The 23,289-nt window shown below is 40.8% G+C and overlaps 1 protein-coding gene across 2 annotated transcripts; it reads right to left on the reverse strand.

Annotated features, from left to right (window-relative positions):
* MS4A7 (membrane spanning 4-domains A7) lies at positions 1-19,056 on the reverse strand. 2 transcript variants are annotated; one of them, XM_059404771.1, is made up of 7 exons: positions 18,897-19,055; positions 14,591-14,750; positions 9,381-9,515; positions 7,931-7,987; positions 5,994-6,200; positions 2,647-2,748; positions 1-1,207 (listed from the first exon to the last, which is right to left on the reverse strand). In XM_059404771.1, exons 2-7 carry the CDS (start codon positions 14,735-14,737, stop codon positions 1,145-1,147), a joined length of 711 nt encoding a protein of 236 aa, XP_059260754.1. In that variant the 5' UTR covers positions 14,738-14,750; positions 18,897-19,055; the 3' UTR covers positions 1-1,144. The 2 variants fall into 2 exon arrangements, with proteins under 2 accessions (XP_059260754.1, XP_059260759.1); XM_059404776.1 differs by lacking the exon at positions 2,647-2,748 and having other exon boundaries at positions 18,897-19,056.
* Positions 19,057-23,289: the final 4,233 nt, after the last annotated feature.

Consider the following 23,289-nt stretch of genomic DNA (forward strand, 5'->3'; position numbering starts at 1 on the left):
AACTTTTTCAAAAACATTTTTATTCAATTATAACAGAAGCAAGAGAACCCAAGTCACCTACGTATGACACCAGCACCCAGATCAAGGAGAAGAACGCTTCTGCAAGCCCATAGACCCCCTGGGTTCCCTTCCTATAACTATCTGCCCCCAAGGGCAACCACCGTCCTGCTTCTAACACCACCCGCTAATTCAGCTTGTGTTTAAACTTTATACACATACAGTATTTACTCTTTTATAAAAGGCCCTTCCCCCCCGAACATTATGTTTGTGGGATCTATCTACATGGCTGCATGTAATTATAGTCTGCCCGTTCACATTACTGTTTAGTACTCCATTGTATGACTATACTACAATTTTTATTTCTCTCTTTTATTATTTATAGTCATTTGGATAGTTTCCTTTTGGAGGCAACTATGTGTATTGGCTCTATGACCATTTTTGTACATGTCATTTGGAAAACACGTGTATGCATTTCTGCTGCATCCTTGTCTTGGGATAGGACCCAAGGCCTAGATCCAGGGGACAATAGTGGGACCCTCTTTATTGGGTAGGTCATGTTATTTATTGTTTATTCCAATATAGTAACAGGGTGGATATTCATTCTATATGGCTAATTTCTTATTTGGTCTAGAACTTAGATCGGGAAGAGCGTTATGATAAATTATAATCTCTGAAGCCACATATTTAAGAATAAAGTCATAAAATGAGACAGAATACCGAGCCACATTTAGTTGGCAGAAATGCACTTCAATTGGCAGAAATGGAGCAATATATTTTTAAAGTACTTCTAATTTAAAAGTTCTTGCAGTCCCTAATATCCAGTGTTTAAGCAACATAGTGTGAAACTAATACAGGCTCAGAGCCTGCAAAGCCACGTGACTTGGCCACTTCACACTAGCACAAGAGTGCACATTTTCTCTTCTTATTCATGGGTAGGTGAATCACTTTCTGTTCAGCTTACCCACCTGGGCTTTTGAGAGATTATTTTCAAGAGCAATGAAATCGCTCACACTGAGCAAGTGCAACACCAAAGCTGTTTTCTGAAAGTTTCTTTCAGCGTCTGTAGTAGCTGAAATTTCAGGAAATTCTAATCACACTTTGCCAGGAGTGCTGGATTTCTCCTTTTTTTTCTGAAGCGTTACTTTCATACATGACCTTGAAGAGCTTTTTGATATGCTGAATATGACCTTGGCAAGGAAGATGTGCTCTAGAAAAGAGAAAGTGTATTATTTTATTATTTTTTAAATTATTACTGTTATTTTAATTAACATATAATGTATTATTTGCTTCAGGGGTACATGTCTGTGAATAATAATAATATTAGTATTATTTTAATTAACATATAATATATTATTTGTTTCAGGGGTACAGGTCTGTGAATCATCAGTCTAGTAGTAGTCGTTACTAAAACCTGATTTTGAAGGCTTTCTTTGATCCATATTTAGAATGCATTCTCCCCACATGTTGTACAGTAGTAGCCTTTCCAACTTTACCAAAATATATGATTGATTCAGTATTAGTTTCAAATAGATTCCATTCTTTAATCTGCTAACCATGTTACCATTTAAGACCATAATTGAATCATTATTCTGTCCCTTTAAATAATTTCCTTTAAAAATATATATATATATATGTACATATATATATGTATATGTATGTATATATATATATATATATATATATATATATATATGGCTTTGGGAACCTGGGTGGCTCTGTGGGTTAAGTCTCTGCCTTTGGCTCAGGTCATGATCCCAGGGTCCTGGGATTGAGCCCCACATCAGGCTCTCTGCTCAGCAGGGAGCCTGATTCCTCCTCTCTGCCTGCCTCTCTGCCTACTTGTGATCTCTGTCAAATAAATAAATAAAATCTTAAAAAAAAAATCATGGCTTTTAGAGAAAAAGCAAAGATTTTTAAATTGTAATGTCACGCCCTAAGAAGGGATAAGGAAGAACACAGAAAGTATCAACAGAACAGAGATGCCCAATAAGATCTCATCACATAGCAGGAGAATGGAGCCCTGGAGACTCTACCAAGGCAGGTGGCTGTGTCTGTGACAAGAAGGAGGAGATGCCAGTTTTCATTCTCAGCCGGTTTGTCTGTGTCACTCATTGTCCATGTGATTTTATCCAACCCTCAGTTCTTTCATAAGGGCTGGGGGCCCGTGATTTCTGTTTGCTTGTTTAACATTTTATTTATTCATTTGAGAGAGAAAAAGAGAGCGTAAGTTGGGGGGAAGTGCACGGGAGAGGAGAGGGAGAAACAGACTCCCTGCTGAGCAGGGAGCCCGATGAGGGGCTCAATTCCAGGACCCCAATATCATGATCTGAGCCTAAAGTAGACACTTAACTGACTGAGCCACCCAGCCATCCTGAGGCAGATGATTTCTAAACCCATTCCAACCTCATATTAAGTGGTTCTCTAACTGACTTGCTGGCCAGAAGTCAGCCACTAATAATCTCAGATACCAGTGTCATCATGAAGGGGAACCCGTTCTTAGAACTCTCTCCTCACTATGAAAGTCGCCTTCTCCACGAACCACAGGACCAACAACTGACTCCTCTTTCTGACACTTTCTCAACCTGGATCATCACAGCTCAGATGCTGGGACCCAGCAAGCTTCGTGTGACATACCAGAGTACTCACCCCAGGGTTGCTGGAGTACACCTCTTTCCACCAAAGGATGGAAGCATATGCAGCCAGTGAGAGCTCCAGCACAGTGAAGACCAACATCACCACCAGCACCCCCTGTGAATCAAGCCAGGGATGGTTGGTGCCTGACCGCAGAGGGGAGCCTGGGGCTCAAAAGTTCCAGCAGTGGACAGAAAGGGAAGCGGCAGGAAGAGTAACCTTTCCTTTATCTCTAGTTTTTTAATGTTTTTTTTTTTTTTTTTTTTTTTTTTTAAGATTTTATTTATTTGTCAGAGAGACCGAGCGAGAGCGAGCACAGGCAGACAGAGTGGAAGGCAGAGTCAGACGGAGAAGCAGGCTCCCTGCGGAGCAAGGAGCCCGATATGGGACTCGATCCCAGGACGCTGGGATCATGACCTGAACCGAAGGCAGCTGCTTAACCAACTGAGCCACCCAGGCGTCCCTAGTTTTTTAATGTTTATCTTTGTTATGATATTTCTAGTGCGGATTTGTTTTTATTTATCCAGGAACAGTCTCCGTTCATACCTTCCATCTGAAATCTCATTTTTTTAAAAAAAATTCTGAAATTTTGCCAGTAATTTATCTTTGTATATTTCTTCTCTCCTTGGCCAACCTCCTGGAGCTCATGTTAGATGTGACCCTTTGTGCTTCACTGTGTCCTTCCTGTTAGCCTGTCACTCGTATTTTTCAGATTTCTATTGCAATGCGGTATGCTCTGTGTGATTTAATTAGACCTAAATTCCATCTCGCAATTTCTTTGGGTATATTGAGTTACAGTTTAACTGATACGCTGAATTTTTAATTTCAAAGATTATAATTTGCCCTTCTAATCATACTGTTCAGTTCTTTTTCAAATCTGCTTGTTCCTTTTTCTTACCATCATGTTCTTTTATTTTGATTTTTGCTCCTTTTTTATGCCTTTAATCATTTAAGACATTTTCATTATAGTCTTCCAAATTAGTATATAACCTCCAATTCTTGAGCTAACTTGATCTAACTTTCATATTTGTTCAATTTCCTGCTGTTCCCTATTTATTCTATGTTTTTCAAAACATTTTCACTCTTAGGTGATTTAGCATATGGGTGGGGAGGGGGAATTTTTTAATATATAGGAGACCCAGTGGTTGGGTTTATGGATGACTCCCCAGTGGGAATTTTATGTTTGATTTTGATAGAACCTCAGGAGTTCCACAGACCCAGGAAGTTTTTAAGTTAATCCTTGTATTCGAGATTCCTTTATATTATATGTAATTTTCAATTTGGATGCCGTCCATCCCTGCCCATGGCTTGGTGAGGTGAATTCACCCTAGCATCCTTTATGGCAAAGTTTCTTAATGCTTCCTGGGATGTTGGGCAGGGATTTCCTTGTCCTATTTTCAAAAATACAGTAAATATTCAGTCTCTGCTTTTAACGTTTTTGCAGGACACTCAGTGTGGTCCTGAAGAACTTCAGATTTGTCATGGGCATTAAAATGCCATTACCCCAGCTGGTAACCCCTGTGTTCCCGTCCAGACTTCTCTGGTTTTCTGGTCCCAGCTCTTGTTTGATTACCTGGCTGCAGCATCCTTCTTAGCTCCTGGAACACAAGATGCCTTTCTTCCTTGATTTTTTCTTCCTTCTTTCAATCCTCCCTTCCTTCCTTCTTCCAACCTCAGGTATATATTTTAAATGTTTTGATGTATCACTTTGCTTAGGTGATCTTTGTGTTCATAAAGAAAGAATGGGTGTTTGGGGTCAGTCCTGTTGCAACTTCTCTGATTTTGCAGGAAGTTCTCTGGTTGTCTGAGAGCAGGAGACAGTTTGATGTATTGAGAGTAGTTTTCATCGAGTTAAACCTTCAGCATCCTGGCAGGGAGGATGTCTCCTTCACTCTCCCAGATTTGCCTGATGTCTGCCCTGCACCAGGGTAATGCTGTCTCCCAGGCTTCCTTGCACTGATTTCTAACCTGATGCATTTCTGTGCCCTTTCACTTCCTCAAGCTACAAGCCCTTCTACTTCCTCAGAAGGGTTGCTTTTGACAGCCTCTGGGTCACACGGGCAGGAACTTGCACACATTTTCTGGGATCCGTGAGACAGATCCAAGGGAAGAAGAGATTTGTCTCCCTGGCTTCTTGCTAGAGGAGTCACAAAGGAAGAAATTTTTCTCCTTAAAAGGCCAGAGCTTATGGTTTTAAAACTATGAACCTATGGATAAAGGATTGACTACGCCAGGATTTTTACCAAACAGGTGATGACCATCCAGCTTGGGGGGAATTTAGGCAAGAAAATGCTGCCCAGAGATGTTGGCATTTTTGCTAGGAGTGGAATCCACTAGTGGGCCATCTCCCATCCCCTTCTCCTTCTGCCAGCCTTCCTGGACCAAAGTATAGTAGTTATGTGCTTGGGCTTAAGTCCAAGTTCCATAGCTAACTTACTGTGGCTACATTAATCGCAAATCAAGTAAAATTCAAATAAAGAGGGATATTTCTGCCTGTGTTGAGGGGGAAAGATGCCTGCTCAACAAAGGGGGCACCTCAAGAGCTAAACTTACTGAGAAAGGGATATTTTTTAATGTAAGAAGGACTGCTGACCACCTCTTCTTTGTCCATTTGTCTATGGATGGGCTCTTAGGTTGCTTCCATATCTTGGCTATCGTCAGTAATGCAGCAGTAAACACAAGGGTGCATGTGTCTTTTCAAACCAGCGTTTTTGTTTTCTTCGAGTCAATGCCCAGTAGTGCCAACACTTGTTCCTTGTCTTTCTGATACTAGCCATTCTGACACACATGGAGTGATACCTCACTACAGTTTTGAATTGCATTTCCTTGATGATTAGTGATGTTGAACGTCTTTTCATGTGTCTCTCTGCCATCTGGTGTGTCTTCTTTGGGAAAATAGCTATTCATGTCTTCTGCCCATTTTTAAAGTTGGATTATTTGTTTTTCCAATGTTGAGTTGTGTAAGTTTTTATGTATTTTAGATATTAACCCCATATAGGATGCAAATATCTTCTCCCATTTAGTAGGTTGCCTTTTCTTTTTGTTGATGTTTTCCCTTGCTGTCTAGAAGCTTTTTTGTTTTGGGTGGAGTCTCAGTAATTTATTTCTGCTTATTTTTCTTGCCAGACCAGACATATCTTGAACCCACAGCCCTTCTTGATTTCCTATTTTGACATGGCACAATACATCCCCTAGATTTCGCAGTCTGATGATAGGACTTTTTCAACCACATTTTTTTTTTTTTCCTGTCTGCTTCCAGGAGTTCAGATCAACAAGATACAGACTGCTGAAAAAGCAGAAATCATGCAAAAGAGAGAAGCTGAGATTTCACATGACAGGATATTGAGTCTGAAGCTACTTACTGTTAGACTGACGCTATCCAGAAGACAGCCTTTGAATTCATATATCGAATAATAGTACATCGAATAAGGCAGTGTGGATAGATACTCCCTTTCTGAGTCACACCGTCGAGAAGCAGTCTCTAGGGCTGCCAGACCATCAGCAAGGAGGAAGAGGCCTGCTCCAGCAGTGAGAGAACTCACTGCACTTGAGGTCAGGCTGCTCACGGCCTGAAAAAGATAAATCTGTACTGGGATCTCACGGTAGAAGCAGCGTGTGATGCTGTTATCTTTCCATCCATTACACTACAGTGGCGCTTCCCTGAGTCTGTTTCCTCTCTAATCTGTGTACTCCTGGGGGCGCGGACTGTGTTTTATTCACCTCTGTATCCCTCTTCACTATCTAATTTATCACCTGATATAATTAACACGTTTGTTGAGTGCAGTGCATGAACGCAGGAATGATTTCTTCGGGGTAGGGATTCTGGCTCCTTGGCTCTCTGCAGACAGAGGTGGCCCTGCTCAAACCACTACTAGTCTATTCCTTGACTTCCTCAACAGCCTTTGAATCATTCTGTTGCTTTAAGATGTTCTAGAATATGGTCTTTAGTGGTCTCTGTGCCTTTTCTTTCCATAACACTGGAGAAGCTGGAATACTTACCTATAGGTGGGTCAGGCCTGAGAACCACATGGACCACACTCTCTCCTGAGTTGTGTTCTACATTTTAGAGTAAAGGTTTCTCACACAATATGGTTCCTCTGCAAAGAAACTGAAGTGCTAGATTCTGTGCTAGGTTCCCAGTATATGTTCTTTTCTAATTAAACATCATTATAGGATACTATGGGGTGGGAGAATGGTTGCTCTTCCGTCTTCTCCCTGGACCTGGTAGCTATGTGGCTTCAAGTGCTGAGTTACCGAAGGAAGAGAAGAAGTGGGTAGTGCCTTTGCCCAGAGCTGCCACATGGGTAATGGAACCCACATGTTGGCTTCTGTCTTATGTATGAAGTCCACATCATGCTCAAGTATAGTTTTCCCTTTTAGGGTGTTCAGGACACTTGGAAAGCCACCTGTGAGATCCAAATGTTCATCTTCCACATTTTATAAATGAGAATACCGAAACCCAGAGAAGGAAGGAACTTTTTTGAGCACACAGATGGGTCAGTCACAGCACTGGGACAAGAGTATAGGTTTCCTGGTTCCAAGTCCAGAACTCCATCCAATGGGGTAAACATTTCAAAATTCTGTCCACTGATTCTGGGGTTTAGATTCTAGCTTCAAGTACCAGGAACACATACCAGCTTCACACACCATCTTAGGTTCCCTCATCCATGGCTAACTACACCTTGGATCTTCCTGAATCAGGATGTGGCTTTTCCCTGAGTCATCTTTGTGAGTGTGTGGAAAGGGAAAGGGAAAGGTTGCAATGAGAGGATCAAAGACCCCACCCACACATTCCCGACTTTTGTCAGGAAAGTGGCTACAGTCTGCTAATTTCTTGTTTCTGAGGGGGTGGAGGAGCTAACCGCAGGATCTAAGCCCACACACCTGTGCCTCTGACCTTGCCATTTAGGAAATTGATTCATTATGAGACAGGTTTTTCCAGAAAAAGAAGGTCTAGGTTCTAGCTGGGATGGTCATCTACCCTATTCAGGGCCAAGATAACAAACTATAAAGACTCCGTGGTGTATTTAAAAATCTCTACTGTTTAAGCAACTGAGGTAAATCTCCAGACTTGGAATATGATCCAGGAGGACACTGTGTAGGGGAAGAGCACCTGTCTAGAAGGTAGGGAATTTGATGTTACCACCTGGTTCTGCCAGTGGACCAGTGCTGAGAATTTGGGTTCTCTACCCTGCTCATAGCCATTTTCCTAACTTGTGAATGGAAACTAAACTAGGGTAATTAACTGTCAAACTCCCTTTATTCCAATGAGCTGAGATTTGATAGTTCTTATACTTACAAAGGGCTTAGTTGCTTTTTTCCCAGAAATAATTGAGAGGCATCCAGTAATGGCAAACTGCTCAGAAAAGAGAGAAATAGTCAGTTCAGTTGTCTAGTGGCAATGTGGAAATCTACTCTCAATGCTTATGTTGACTTTGAAGAAATCCAGAGGATCTGGATTTGTGTTAGCAAAAGTCGCTGTGAGCTGAGGTGGCCTAGAGAGGAGGTGTACAGGGAGGGAGGAGAGTAGTGCTGAATTACAAGGTGGGGAGAGTGGAGGTTGAGAAAGACCAATGACTTGAAGGGATAGGAAGGTGAGAGCAGCCAAAAGAAGCACTTAGGAAAGGGTCTCTTATGGCACAAGGTACAGAAACACATGGGCTTCAAGTATTAGTGTAGGGGACCTGTGTTAGACTCGCTGCTGAGGAAGGTGGGAAATTATAGGGACAGATGTGAAGAGTCATCCTGAAGCCCCAGAACTCAGTATTTGAGACCAGGGGTGCTTCAGATACAGCTGGTGGAGGAAGAATGTTTGGAGAAGCTGAAACATTGGTTAAGCTTGTGGCTTTTAGGGGTTGGGTAGTCACAGACAAAGAGGGTCCAGCATGACCTATTTCTACCTTTCATAAGGGAATGTGGGAACCACAACTACTGATCAGATAGACATATAGGACAAATTATGCTCTGGGGGCAGGAGCACAGCTTCCTTGCCTCACTGCATAGTTTGTGTTCACACAGAGGCTATATCCATACAGTGATGGTGCCTTTGTAGAGTTCATTTGCCCAGAATGTGTGCTTTTTTCTCATTTTGTACAAGATACTACATGGGAAATAAGTGGCCCTTTGTGGGAGGCATGACTAGGCCCTGGCTCTCTTCAAAGAAAAAGATTAACTAGGACCTTCTCCATGAGTGATTCAATGGAAGGCAGCAAAAAAGTTTTCCAAATTCTCAGGATTACTTCTGTACAGATAACAAGAGTCTTTGCTTCCTGTGAATTTTACCATTGCCAGTTTAATTCCCTGCAATCTGTGTAATCTACCAGTGGTGCTCATTCTATTTTAAAAATGATCTTTTTACTCCCTACCTGGCAGGTGGATTATTCTTAAACTGGAGGAAATCCAATGGCCTTATCAAAAGCCCAAAGAAGAATGTGAAAAATCTTCCATTATTCCAAAGGTAGGCTGTGACGCCAGGTAAGAAATGCTGGACTGATATTTCCACTGTATGACCCTCTTGTGTCCTGCCCCAGTGAGCCACTCCTTGGGGTGCTGACACAGGAGGAGGCGATTAAACCCCTCTGCTGCTCTTCCTGCATTGGAGAAATGTGATGTGGCACAATGACAGAGGGAAAGTCAGAGGCCTTGGCTGCCTTGTCCTCTATCCCTACCTCTTGAGAGTCATGGAGTGACTTAGTACCTACTTAGCATTTAGAAAGCATGTCGTCTCTTGGAGACCCCACTCTACTCACACATGGTGCTCCTACAAATGGATACCAAGACATCAAAATGGTGGAAACTGTTGGCTTGAAGTGGGAAGAATAGGGAGCAGAAACCAAAATGGCCCCCAAACTTGAAATCAACAGGCAACACAGGATTTGGATAACCTACAAGAGACAAGAAGGAAAATTTTAAGAACACATAAACAGATGAAAGTGACTGTTTGAATGTAAATTGTGTTTAAAAAGAGTATAAAATATGCTATAATTGCTATAATTTGTCATATTAAAAAGGAAAAAAGGGACACCTGAGTCGCTCAGTCAATTAAGCCTGCTTAAAATTCTCTCTCTCCCTTTCTTTCTGCTCCCCCACTCTGCTCATGTGTGCTCAATCTATCTCTTCTCTAACAATTAATTAATTTACTTATTTATTTTATTTACTAAAAGGGGGAAAATGTGTTACAAGGAGTCAGTAAACATTTTCTAAGAGAAGGAAATCCATGTATAACCAACATCTTCTTTCTGATAGGATTATTAAATTAGCAAGTCAGGAAGTGATCATATGTACACTTTAACTTTGTTTTTGTTTTGTTTTGTTTTTTTGTTTTTTTTTTAAGATTTTATTTATTTATTTGACAGACAGAGATCACAAGTAGGCAGAGAGGCAGGCAGAGAGAGAGGAAGGGAAGCAGGCACCCTGCTGAGCAGAGAGCCAGACTCAGGGCTCCATCCCAGGACCCTGGGATCACGACCTGAGCCGAAGGCAGAGGCTTTAACCCACTGAGCCACCCAGGCGCCCCTAACTTTGTTTTGAAAAAGATAACTGACAATTTGTTATTCTTATTGTTCTAGGAAAAGCAAATGGAGAAAATTTTCCTGGACACTAGTTCAGTTAGATGGATGTAGAAAGCAAACTTATCAAGGAAGAGTTAACAAAGGACTCAATTTTTTTATTTGAATTCATTTCAGTTGAAATAAAATAAGGTAGAAAATCTTTAGTGCCATAATCCATTTTGTTCATCATTGGATTTTAATAATAATTACTATTTTCATGACATTAGTGATAATTATGAATATCTATATTTGTTGAACACTTTCTACACTCTGATTATTCTTCTCATCTTATTTATGGGTGAGAAAAATGAGGCACCAGGTTAAAAATAGTTTGTACAAAACCACACAAATGGCGAAGTGGGAGAGCTAGGTTTTAGCCCTTATTACTTTGATCTGGAACCCACACTGTAACCCACGATTTAATGCACATGCAATTTAAAGTTGGTATAAACATAGGAGAAATAACCTAAAGTCAAGAGAATTCAAAAATTCATATAATTAATATGTATTAAATATCTGTTTTGGGTCAGCACCAGGGAAATGAAGCAAATGAAAATCACTGCCACTGGCCACGTATTTTGTGCTTTACAGGTATGTTCCTTGGAAAGTGTAGAACGAATTAAGAGTAAAGTAACATGAAATGAGGTCCAAAAAGTAGTGGCAGCATGGTGCAAACCACGTAGGACTTTGTAGGCTAGTTTACAAATGTTGCCTATCATTCTAAGTAAAAAGGGAAGTGAAGTGGAGAATTTTAAGTGAAGAGATTACATGATCCAATTTATATTCTTAAAGGATCGTTCCACCTGCTGGGGTGAGAATAGATCATAAGGAAACAGAGTAGGGAGATCAATAAGGAGGACGTTGCATTAATTCATGTGAGATGATGTTGACGTCACAGAAGATGTTGACCATGGAGATAGCAAGATGGAGTTGGATCCTAGATGCGTGATGAAGATTAAATCTGTGGATTATGAAACATAGGGATGAAGGTTGCCTCCAAGGGTTTTGGCTTGAGCATCTGAAATGATGGAACTGACAGTGATCTGATCTGGGAATGTTGTATGAGGGGTGGGTCTGGGGACAAAGATGATGATTTCAGTCTGGGACAGGTTAGGGGAGAGATATCTAGTAGATAACCCAGGGGTTGGGTAAATAAATCTTAAGTTTAGAGGAGAGAGCCAGGTAAGGGATATAGTCCCCCCCCCCCAAAGTTGTAAGTGAAGATAATATTTAAAACTGTATTACCAGTTGGGATCACTATTGCAGCAGATACAGAAACAAAATAGAATTAAGGACTGCACTATCAAATACTGCAAATGTAGGATCTGAGAAATAAATAGGAATGGTAAAGGAGTATAAAAGGACAAGCCAAGAGGGAAGGAGGGAAACCAGAAGAACATGGTGTGTAAGAAGCCAAGTGAGTAAAATATTTCAAGTAGGAGAGTGTGTCAGCTGCGTAAAACACTTCTATTAGTTCAAGAACATTAACAACTGAGACTCGGAAATTAGGTTACTAATGTGGAGCAATGGGGGCAAATGACATTAGGTGTGATTCAAGAGAGAATATCGCTCTGGAGGAACTGGAAACATGGACTTCCTACCCCTTAGAGGAATGTTGCTGGGAAAGCAACTGGCCAGTGGGCAATAGTTGAAGGGAGTGTGAAATTATAATTATTTGTTTCTGCTTTTTTGTTCTCAGGATGGGAGAAATTACTGTAAGATTCTGTGCTCATGGGACTGATAAAAATTTTTGCAGAGAGAATAAAGAGACTTACTGGAACGAGTAATAAGGGATAGGATCTATTGCACAAAGGGAGGGTTATCATCAGTTAGAAGATCATATTGGTAATGGAGAGGGGAGGGAGAATATATGGCACAGATGTAATTGCAGATGTGTAGCAGCTTGTGGACATTCTCTCCAAATTGCCTCAATTTTTTTTAGTATTTTAGGAAGCAAGGTAATCAGTGGAGAAGGAAGAAGCATCAGAGGTTTCAGGAGGTAGAATGTATGAAATAGTTATCTGGGGTAGTAGGTAAGTGAATAGATGAAGGAAAGATCATGTTCTTTTCAGACAACTTTTACCATCCATCTGAGGTTACGGTCATAAACCAGAAGTGGAGTCCACATTGGATTTTCAGCCAAGTTTAGTTGCATGGGTTCAGGTGTAGAATAGGCAAATGGGCAGAGCTAGAAGTAAAACAATGTTGCTGTTTTTCCTGAAGATTATGCCTTAAGTTGAGGAACACAAGGCTGTTGAGGGTGTTCACAAGTGAGAGTGAACTATGGGATCTTGCGTAGGTGAGAAAGGCTCTATGAAATAGGGATATTATCAATAAGTCAGGGATGTTGAAGAGAGAGTCAACGTAGAGTCAGAGGGAGTTAATCTGGAAAGGTCAGAGTTGGTGGAATATGGGATGCTCGAAATGTAGGTAACGGTGGCTTTATTGCTGTTAGTATTGATAAGGCCCAGGGTATGACTCATAGAATGTTTGACTAAGGAAGGATGGACAAGATACCTGGGGAGAAGAGGTCAAGGAACAGAGAGGATGTGATACTGGAGGGATCATAAACATGAAGATTGAAGCAGTTAAGTCTTAATATGGCAGGATGACAAACATAGATTTGTTTTATTTTCAAGCAACACATTCATCAAAAGATTATTCTAAGGATGATCACTTTTCAAATTTTCCAGTACATCATTTAATGTTATTTCCTAAGCACTGATTATTTTTATGTTTTTTTTTAAAGATTTTATTTATTTATTTGACAGACAGAAGTCACAAGTAGGCAGAGAGGCAGGCAGAAAGAGGAGGAAGCAGGCTCCCTGCTGAGCAGAGAGCCCGATGCGGGACTTGATCCCAGGACCCTGGGATCATGACCTGAGCCGAAGCCACCCAGGCGTCCCTATTTTTATGTTTTTAAACTAAACTCAGTCTTCTGAAATTTTAATTCTCCTACCAACTCTCGATTATTCCAAATACTGGAATTACCTAATAGAATCTTTTGAAGATCAAAAGATTTTAATTGTTTTAATTGTTTAAATTGCTTGAGATAATTATTTTTTCCCATGCTCAAAATATAGATAACTTTTTCAAAATACAGATAACTTTTTAAAAATATCTTTTTTCGGGTTAGACGACTGAATTAGGATTTTTCAAGTAATATGTAAAAAGAGTCATTATGTGGTTTTTTAAAGGAAGTGGGAGTGAGCGGTATCTGGGTTGGTTAGTGAGGGGTAGCTCAGTTGGTTATGCCTGTGCCTGAGGTTCAGGTCATGATCCCTGGGTCCTGGGCTCTAGGCCCACACTGGGGCTTCCTGCTCAGCAGGGAGCCTGCTTCTCCCTCTTCTCCTCCTCCTCCCTGCTTGTGCTCTCTCTTTCTGTCAAATAAATAAGTAAAATCTTTAGAAAGAAAAGTGGGAGTGAATTACTTAGTTGGATGACATGAGATTCTAAAGTAGGAGCTTTTAGAGATGGAGAGGGAAAGATTGATCTAGAAGTGTCCCTGAGAAACAAAGAATGGATTGCTTTCATTTCCAGGCCCAGAAGGAAGGTAGCAGTGGAAACAATGCCCAAGGGTTTCTGTTTACACAAAAGATTTGGAGGCTTTTGAGAAACACATTCAGGAATGAGGAGGATTATGAAGTTAACTGATCCTGAATTCCAGAGGCCACAACTAGGCAGGTTTCCAAAGTTGGAAATGAGTAGGAGTCAGGTCTTAAAAGGGATATTCAGAGCCAGGTGGGAATTACAGTCCTGGAGAAGGGAGTTGGGGGCAATTGTAGGGGGAGACGAACCATGAGAGACTGGACTCTGAGAAACAAACTGAGGGTTTTGGAGGGGAGAGGGGTGGGGGGTTGGCTGAGCCTGGTGGTGGTATTAGGGAGGGCAGGTATTGCATGGAGCACTGGGTGTGGTGCATAAACAATGAATTCTGGAACACTGAAAAGAAATTTAAAAAATAAATAAAAATTTAAAAACATAATAAAGTCCTGGTATGACTGGAGACACTTAGATGTCTTATAGATAAGTGAACAGGGAGAACATGTACAGTGAGGTTAATCCAGACTGTCTCATCTCAAAATGGTTAAGAAATAAGCTCAAAACAGAAAAATCTAATTTAACTTTATGGAGTAAAATCATGTGTTTAAACCCAAAATCGACTATATTAGAGACAAGTTGCAAGATACTTTTTTGGTACAAATTTCAAGTAAAGACCTAGTGGTTTTAATTTATAGAAAAGCCCGAGTTGGATAGAGTCTTCCCATAAAGCCCCATTTCGTGTCCAAGTTAGCCTGGAGTCAGACAGAAAAAAAATCAAAGACTCTCCCAGATCCACTATAGATCTGTAATCAGAAGACAGTCACCACATTTCCCCCAGGGTTGCCCTTGCAGCTACATCAACTTACTCCAAGGACTGTAGCTTCTTCCTTCAGACTGTTCTGTGGGTTATCTTCCTTTTGGTAGCTGTGCTTGGGTTTTTCTCCTTTGAGGATGATGATGCCATTTGGAGTAAAGGAGTCAAAGTCTCCTTTGGTCTTGGGCTGGAACAGCATGATGCTGGTGGTGCTGGAAGAGGCAGTGAATTCATTTAGGACCCAAGGTTCAACTTGAAGGTGTGAAACCGTTAAAGATTTTTCTCCATTGCCTAAGGGGTGACCTGTCCTTTAGGAACAAAACTGAAGGTGGGGAGCAGTGGAAGCATTGGAAGGCCAGCACGCTTGGCACAGTCCATCCATCCACGTGGACAGGAAGCATTGTGGACAGGAGGCACTGGAGGAAAACTAAGCATTTTGAGGAGTCCCACAGTTGAGAGGTAAACAATTTGTATAGAACTTACCTTGCAGCCTTGAGTGTATCCACCTCACTGTCCTTCCAACCAGCTCGGCTTCCAGCCCCCCTCTCATAGCCGGGTGCGGCTACTTCACCTGTGCTGCGTTCCCACACCCATGTCCCCGAATTGTACTTTCACGTGCACCTGTACTGCTCAGTCTTCCATCAGAGTCTTGTTTCCTTTCCATTCAGGTGCTGGTTACTCCTAGTCCACATCTCTTTCTTGTATCGGTCCTGTCCCACACGGAATGACCCCCTTGCATATAGTAGCTCAATGACTGTTAATATGAACTTTTATTTAACTCCTGCTAATTCTGGGCACTACGCCATAGTAGCTTTAATCTTTATAACAACTTGGGTGTTACTAACTCCACGTCATGCATTAGAGACTCAGGACTAATAAGTTCAAGTGATTTTTATTATATGAAATATACAAAGTGCTCAGCCTGGCGCACACATGGTAGCAAATAAAATTATTATTATTTTTAAAAGATTTTATTTATTTATTTGACAGACAGATCACAAGTAGGCAGAGCAGCAGGCAGAGAGAGAGGGAGTAGCAGGCTTCCTGCTGAGCAGAGAGCCTGAGGTGGGGCTCGATCCCAGGACCCTGAGATCATGACCTGAGCTGAAGGCAAAGGCTTAACCCACTGAGCCACCCAGGTGCCCCAGAAATAAAATTATTATTATCCTATATTTGCATGACAGTCTGAACCAAGTCGATCTGGCTCAGAAGCTTGTAACAGTTTTCTCAATACCACATTAATTCTCCTCATCTTCCCTTCTTTCCTAATATTGGAAGTTCCAGTGTAGACTCAAGAGGCATGTCGCCTGCTGCCCACCAGCTCAGCAGAATTGCTGAGCCTCTGTGGTGTGAACAGCAGAGTCCAGCCACTAGGATGCTCCTTAGATCTGTTCTCAGTACAACATTCTCCCCCTTGAAGGCCGTAGTTTGAATAAAGGCTTGTGATAATCTGATGGTGCCACAGTTCTGTTCCCTGATCCTTCTCCTCAACATCCAGGTTCTCCTGGAGGGAGTGCATAACCTATAAAGATTGAAACTGGCATCTATAATCTCATTATCAGTGAGGGAGATGGGAAGGGACATCGAGCTGGGAGTCCAATGTGTCAGTTTGCACATTTGAGCGTTATGTCTTGGAGAACAGTCCTGTGCTTGTGTTCTATACCCATCGGTTATTACTAAATATAAGCAAGTTGTTTTAGCCACTTCATAGGTTCATGGTGAGGGAGAGATGAGATGATGAATGTAATGGCTTCAACATAGAACAGAGGCACATGATATACTCTCAATACATATTAGTCGTATCTAAAACTCAGTAGGATTCCAGAGATATTTATTTGCTGGCCATGGGCAGGTTATTGCCCTTCATTTATCCTTCCTGACTGGTTAATTTGAGCCATTCTGACTGGTGTGAAGTGGTATCTCATTGTGGTTTTGATTTGCATTTCCCTGAACCCAAGTGGTGTTGAGTATTTTTTCATGTGTCTATTAGCTATTTGGATATCTTCTTTGCAGAAATGTCTATTCATGCCTTCTGCCCATTTCTTGATTGGATTATTTGTTCCTTGGGTGTTGGGTTTGATAAGTTCTTTATAGATTTCGGATATTAGCCACAGGAGCATTTCTGACCTTGGACATTTGGTCCCATATTCCTGGTAAATTGGCTTCTGCTGAGTTCCTGTGGTTTACTAACTCAAAGGGCTAAGTAGACCCCTTTCTCTTTCTAGTCTTAATTACCAGTCTCTTGGGGTTCAACCACTTTGCCATAAATTGCAGGATTTCCTCCTTTGTAAGGCAGACCATGAGGACACTGTGCTAAGTGGAACAAGCCGGTCACAGAATGACAGATACTGAGTGACTGAACTTACATAAGGTACCTAAAATAGACTCACTCACAGAGGCAAAGACTAGAATGGTGGTTGCCAGGCTCTGGGAAAGAAGGAATGGGGAATGGCTGTACAATGGGTATAAAATTTCTGTTGTGCAAGGTAAGTTCTAGAGATCTGCTGCACAGCATTGGGCCTATAGGTAGACCAACTGTACTATACATTTAAAAATCTTTTAGAGATTTTTGAGAGTAGATATCATGTTAGGTGTTCTTACCACAATAAAAACCTAAAAAAATTTTTTAAATCCCAATTTAGGATTTTAAAAACAATAGTCTCTAGTTCTGGTTCCTTTCCTATAGGAGTTCTGTAGGATTCCTTCCTATATTTTTCAGTCCTCATACCCAAGGACTACAGGATATACTTGATTCTAGTCCTGAGGCTAGGACCTGGAAGCCTCCTTGGTACGATTACCATACTCTGGATACCATGTACATTTCTTTTCTTTTATTATTTTTTTAATTGTTCTGTTTGAAAGCGTATATAACATAGCAAATACAATGAAAAAGGAAGTACATTTTGAAGAAGAAAATGAAGTTACTTAAATCCCAACTTCTGCCCAGTAACTAGCATTGCATCCGAACTTCTGCCCAGTAACTAGCCTTGCATACATATCCTTTGCATTCTTGCATTTTCTCCTTCTTTCTTTTTATGTGTTTACACACCTTCAGTGTTCTGCATAAACACAATCATTCTATCCATGCCGGTTAGAGATCTTTCTGCACTCAACATTATTCTGTGGACATCTCTGACACTAATGAATGTAGGTGATAAAAATCCTAAGCTTAAGAGCCAAGTGGTACATTCTGACACACGATACAATGTGGATAAACCTTGAAGGCAGTATGTGAAGTGAAATAACCAGTCACAAAAGGACAAATATTGTATGATGGCACTTCTGGGAGGCAGCCGGAGTACTCAAGTTCATCAGGACAGAAAGTAGAACAATGGATACCATGGCTGGGAGGAGAGGGAAATGTGGGTTAGTGCTTAATGGGCACGGAGTTTCATTCTGGGAAGATGAAAAGTTCTGGAGTTCATTGGTGGGGATGGTTGCACGAGAATAAAGATATACTAAATACCACTGAATGATACACTTAAAAATGGTTAAAAGGCTAAGTCTTGTGTTATGTATATTTTACCACAATAAAAAAGACAGTGTATCCAAATGAATGATGTTCCAAAATTCATTTAACCAGTGAAGGTTATTTGGATTGTTTTCATCTCTCTCTCTCTCTCCTCCCTCCTTCCCTCTTTTTTTCTCTCTCTCTCTCCTTACCATTATGAACAATGCTATAGTGAACGTCTTTGCACTTCTGTGGTGCCTCATCTATTCAACTATCTCCTCAGAGTAACATTTAGAAGTTGATTTGCGGAGTTTAAGGCTATGATACATGTATTGCTACTTTTTAGGGGGAGTTCTATAGAGCCAGCATTCTTTGTGGTTTCATAGGAGTCTCCAGACTGATGCCATCACCCACAGTCTCCAAAGTCTGAGAGGGATGCTTGGTCCCTCCACATTTGTCAAGTGGAGGCAAACTTGGGGTGGCCCAAAAATTTTCCAGACAGTTCTAAAACCCCCACTTTGGAGACAAATCATAGCTTAGAAGACAACTGCTCTGCATCCAGCAACCTTCTCTATGACAGGAATAGAATGGAACCTTGGGGTCCTAATGCAGGATCCAGTCTAATCGCACAATAATTTCTGAGAGCATATTCTGTGTAAAAATGAGTGACATGCCAAGAAATGCAGAGACTTGTAGAAAATCATCACCTCAATTCTTGAAGGGAACCGAGAGATTGTTTCACCCAATTCTTTTGTTTGGGAAGTAGGTAAACTAATCATCAGAGCAGGGAATTAACTCACCAGTCATGCAGGAACTCAGAAGAAAGAATAAGAATCTGATTCCTGGCTGGTTATTCTAAGGACAGTCGTCTCCCCCCAAAATTCAGGATTCAAACCAAGGTGCCCACCTGTTCTTGTAGCCGAGTCCTGCAAGTGGTGGTTGGTGGGCCAGCTCTCTGCTGGGGAGCTCTCAGCCAGAACTTCCTACTTGCTGTTCCTGCCAGAATGATCTCGCTCCTCTGCTCTCCAGCCTCTGAGACTTCCTGCCCCTTTCTCAGAGCAGTAGCTATGATTACACAAGATAAGAGCTTCCGTGTACTTGTAGTCAATACATGAGAAGTACCTCTGCTTTCTTTTTCTAAATTTCAAGGACTGGAAACTGACACAAAAAAATACAAGTAACACATAAGAATAAATAGCTCGTGTACGGTGTAAGAGAATGGTTGAGCTTCATTCTTCTACATATAGCTGCCCAGTTTTCCCAGCACCATTTATTGAAGAGACTGTCCTTTTTCCACTGTATATTTTTTCCTGCTTTGTCGAAGATTATTTGCCCATCGAGTTGAGGAGCACTGGGTGTGGTGAAAAAATAATGAATACTGGTTATGCAGAAAATAAATTTAAAAAGAAAGAAAGAAAGAATAAATAGCTTGTGAAGACTAGTGACTTGCATGATCCCAGTTAGAATTCATTTCCCCTATTCCTGTAGGTAAGTCCACTAGTTTATCTGAGCCTGAGTTTTTGGTCTACTGAATAGGGATGGATAATAGGGATTCCACTGTTGGCTGTTGGGAGGACTAAAGAGAAAAGATGCAAAGAGCTTACAAAAAGTAGGTACTCCGTAACTAGTGATAACAGTGATATTCATTTTGGATTTGGGAGAATTTATTTATTTTCCCATTTCCCAGGCTCTTGGCAAATTGAAAGCAACCTCTGGGGACTTGCTGCCCAACTGTCATTTTTTGGGTGCTTTTTTTTTTTCTCTGCCTCTGGCTTTGTATCTCCCTAATAACTTCGTGCTCAGGCAAGCCCAGGCACATCTTGGGGAGGATACAGTAGATGGAAGTCAGAAGCACAGCCATCTAGACTGCATACAAGCTCACATGCTGGGAAGTAGGGGTACTGAAGGGACATTGTTGCCACCTTAACATTCCTTTTAAGACTGCTTGGAGAACAGCCTCTGCTCAGAAGGACAGAGATTAAGATGGCTCTGGAAAGTGTGATCTGCACACCAAGAGCTGGTAGCAATTCACTTCCTCAATTTCCTGAAGGTGGCAAAGCTGTCCCCTGAGAGAGGAACAAAACTAAATCAGGGGTATTTAAGGAACTCATAAAATCTTGGAGAGAAATTTAGCAAATTTAGAAATTTAGTCCTTTTATCTCCAAGTGAGGTATCTACTGAAGGAGACTACCACAAATGACTTATCATGTCAGTGGAAGAAGTAGGACTAGAATCCTAGTTTCTTGGCTTCTGGGTCAGGTGTGCATCAGGGCAACAGTCTGTCACTTTGTCATCATCTCCATCCTCATGGCCTACATCATCATCATTGAGAAAAACCCTCATGGTCCAGACCTTCCTCTGGGTCTGTGACCTGCTTTGAACAAATTGTCAAAGAAAGACATAGGTCATTGGGCTTCTCTCACACCTCTTCTGAGTCTGAGAAGGAATTATTGGGGAAATCAGTTAAATAACCAGTTTTCTCATATATAAAATGATAATAAAGAGGTTTTCAGAATTTCTGTGAGAAGTTGGTTATATATTAAGTCACTTATATAAGTCTATAATGTGCCCAGCATAAATTCTCACATATATTAGAATTCATAAAAATTTGTGTTCTTTGCCCAACATCTTCTCCCACACCCTTTATAGAAAAGTATGTTTCATGTCTTGATTGATCTCTGGGCTCTATGAATAATTTTTCTACACGTACTCTAAATCAATGCTCCTGTGTATTGATTGGGTATCCTCAGCCCTTTCCAGAGTCCTAGCACTTTAGACGGCAAATGACTCATGGTGCTAAGCTTGCTTCAAGGGTGAAGTCCAAGAATTTCCCAATTTCCCCCTCCCTGGTCCAGGCTGACCCTGAAGTTAGTAAGGAAGTGCATCTCAGATCTATGAACTGGAACAGAGATGACTGAGATTTCTTTTCTCCAGAAACAGGGGATACAGACTATCCAAAAGAGGTTCCCCAGAGCACGGTTCATTGTCTTTGACATTTGAGCTCCTCCTCTCCATCTTTCTGCTCAGCTATCCTTAACTAAAATAGGGTTTCATCCTCATGGGAGCTGTATGGTGGTAGTAATTTGGGTGCTCCACTTTTGGAAGGCAGAAGAAAGATATCAAAGAGGAAGGTAGACATTGACACATTCCCATGGATCTCCAGCAAAATTCTTCTCAAGTCTCATTGTCCAGAAACATTTCATACTGCCATTTCCATTCATAAGCTAGAAAATACCAATTTTTTAGTTGTGCACTACACCATTCCTGAATAAAGTCACCATGATTTTGTAAGAAAGGTAAGGAGACCCTACAATGAAGAAACAAATTATCTTGCTACAATTAGTGTTGAATTTGCAAGGTAATTTCTGTTGAGGTGTGTGTATTCATCTTGGTTAGCTGGATTATTTATATAGTTCACATAAGCTGGTTAGGAACTCATTTGAAGATATAGCTGAAAATATTTGAAAAACTATGAAATGGCACATTTAAGACTTGGGAAGATTTCTTCCTATTTTCTAAAACCAGATAGTAGCAGTGTAAGGATATGAAACTATTTTACCATCACTTTGCAGATATTAAAATATATTTGGAAGAATTTTATATTTCATTTTTAAACACACACACACACACACCCCTATATTATATCACATTTTAATCTCATTTTGAAGACCCAAATTTCTTCATTAGTTTTTTTTTTTTCCCTATAATCTGGGCTAGCAAATAATTTTGAGTGTGAAAGGTAAATATTTCTAGGAAATAAATCAAAACTGAGTATTGTGTCTCGTAACAACTGATTCCACCCACTGAAGCCGATAAATGATTATAAATGTTGAATAGCAGGATTTGTTCTAAACAACTAATTTTCCCTATCCAGAGTGCTAGCTTTCAGTCTTCAGTTTACATAACCACCGTGAAATGTCCTTCTTACCATTTGGAAAAAGCCTTACTTTCCCCACTCAGTGATTTCTTAATGAATTTACTCCCTGTGGTGCTTCCTTACCAGGCACATATATCAACACATAAACTGAGCTTTCCTCCCTCCCCTCCCTTCCTCTTTTCCTTCCTCCCCTCTCTCCTTCTCTCTTTCTTTTCTTTTCTTTCTTTCTTTCCTTCCTTCCTTCCTTCCTTCCTTCATTGTTTCTTTCTTTCATGTTTGGTAGCTCTGATGATGTTTATCTTGCTCTTTGACACATGTCAAATCTTTTTTTTTTTTAAAGATTGTTTTTATTTGTCAGAGGGAGAGAGAAAGAAAGCACAAGCAGGGGGAATGGTAGAGGCAGAGGGAGAAGCAGACTCCTCGCTGAGTAAGGAACCCAATCCTGGGATCATGACCTGAGCCCAGGGCAGATACTTAACTGACTGAGCCCCTCAGGCATCCCAACACACGTCAAATCTTATCAGATAAAATCTTAGCAACCTTCTGTGATTTGAGATTCTTAATATTGGTTAAATTTTGAATAAAAACTCCTTATTGATATGGAGTAAGTGGTACTCAGACAAAATCCCCTCACCACTTAACCTATTATAATCATACTAACTTTTGCCATTAAGTAAGTGGTACTCACTTCACTTTAAGTAAGTGGTACTCAGACAAAATCCCCTCACCACTTAACCTATTATAATCATACTAACTTTTGCCATTAAATAGTCAACTAGATTTATTGCTACAGATATTTCTTATTTACTTAGTATGCAATGATTGTCATATAAAATTACATTTATTCCTGGTTATTTTTATTTTAACAAATAATACTGCTCAAAAATATACAGTGATGACGTTTATTTTTTTTTAATATTTTTTATTTATTTGACAGAGAGAGAGAGAGAGAGTAGAAGTAAGCAGAGCGGCAGGCAGAGGGAGAGAGAGAAGCAGGCTCTCTGTTAAGCAGGGAGCCTGATGTGGGGCTTGATCCCAGGGCCCTGTAATCATGACCTGAGCCAAAGATGGAGGCTTAACTACTGAGCCACCCAGGCGCCCCTGACATTTACTTTTTTTTTTTTTTTTAAAGATTTTATTTATTTATTTGACACAGAAAGAGAGAGATCACAAGTAGGCAGAGAGGCAGGCAGAGGGAGAAGGGGAAGCAGGCTCCCTGCTGAGCAGAGAGCCTGATGTGGGGCTCCATCCCAGGACCCTGAGATCATGACCTGAGCCGAAAGGCAGAGGCTTAACCCACTGAGCCACCCAGGTGCCCCATGACATTTACTTTTTAAAATGCATTTATTTAAGTTGAAAAAGTGAGTTAGTTAAAATTGCTAAATTTCTACCCACTTAAGCCCCCATGTTGCATCACCACTTC

The sequence above is a fragment of the Mustela nigripes genome, chromosome 1, assembly GCF_022355385.1.
Source record: "Mustela nigripes isolate SB6536 chromosome 1, MUSNIG.SB6536, whole genome shotgun sequence".
Classification (NCBI taxonomy): domain Eukaryota; kingdom Metazoa; phylum Chordata; class Mammalia; order Carnivora; family Mustelidae; genus Mustela; species Mustela nigripes.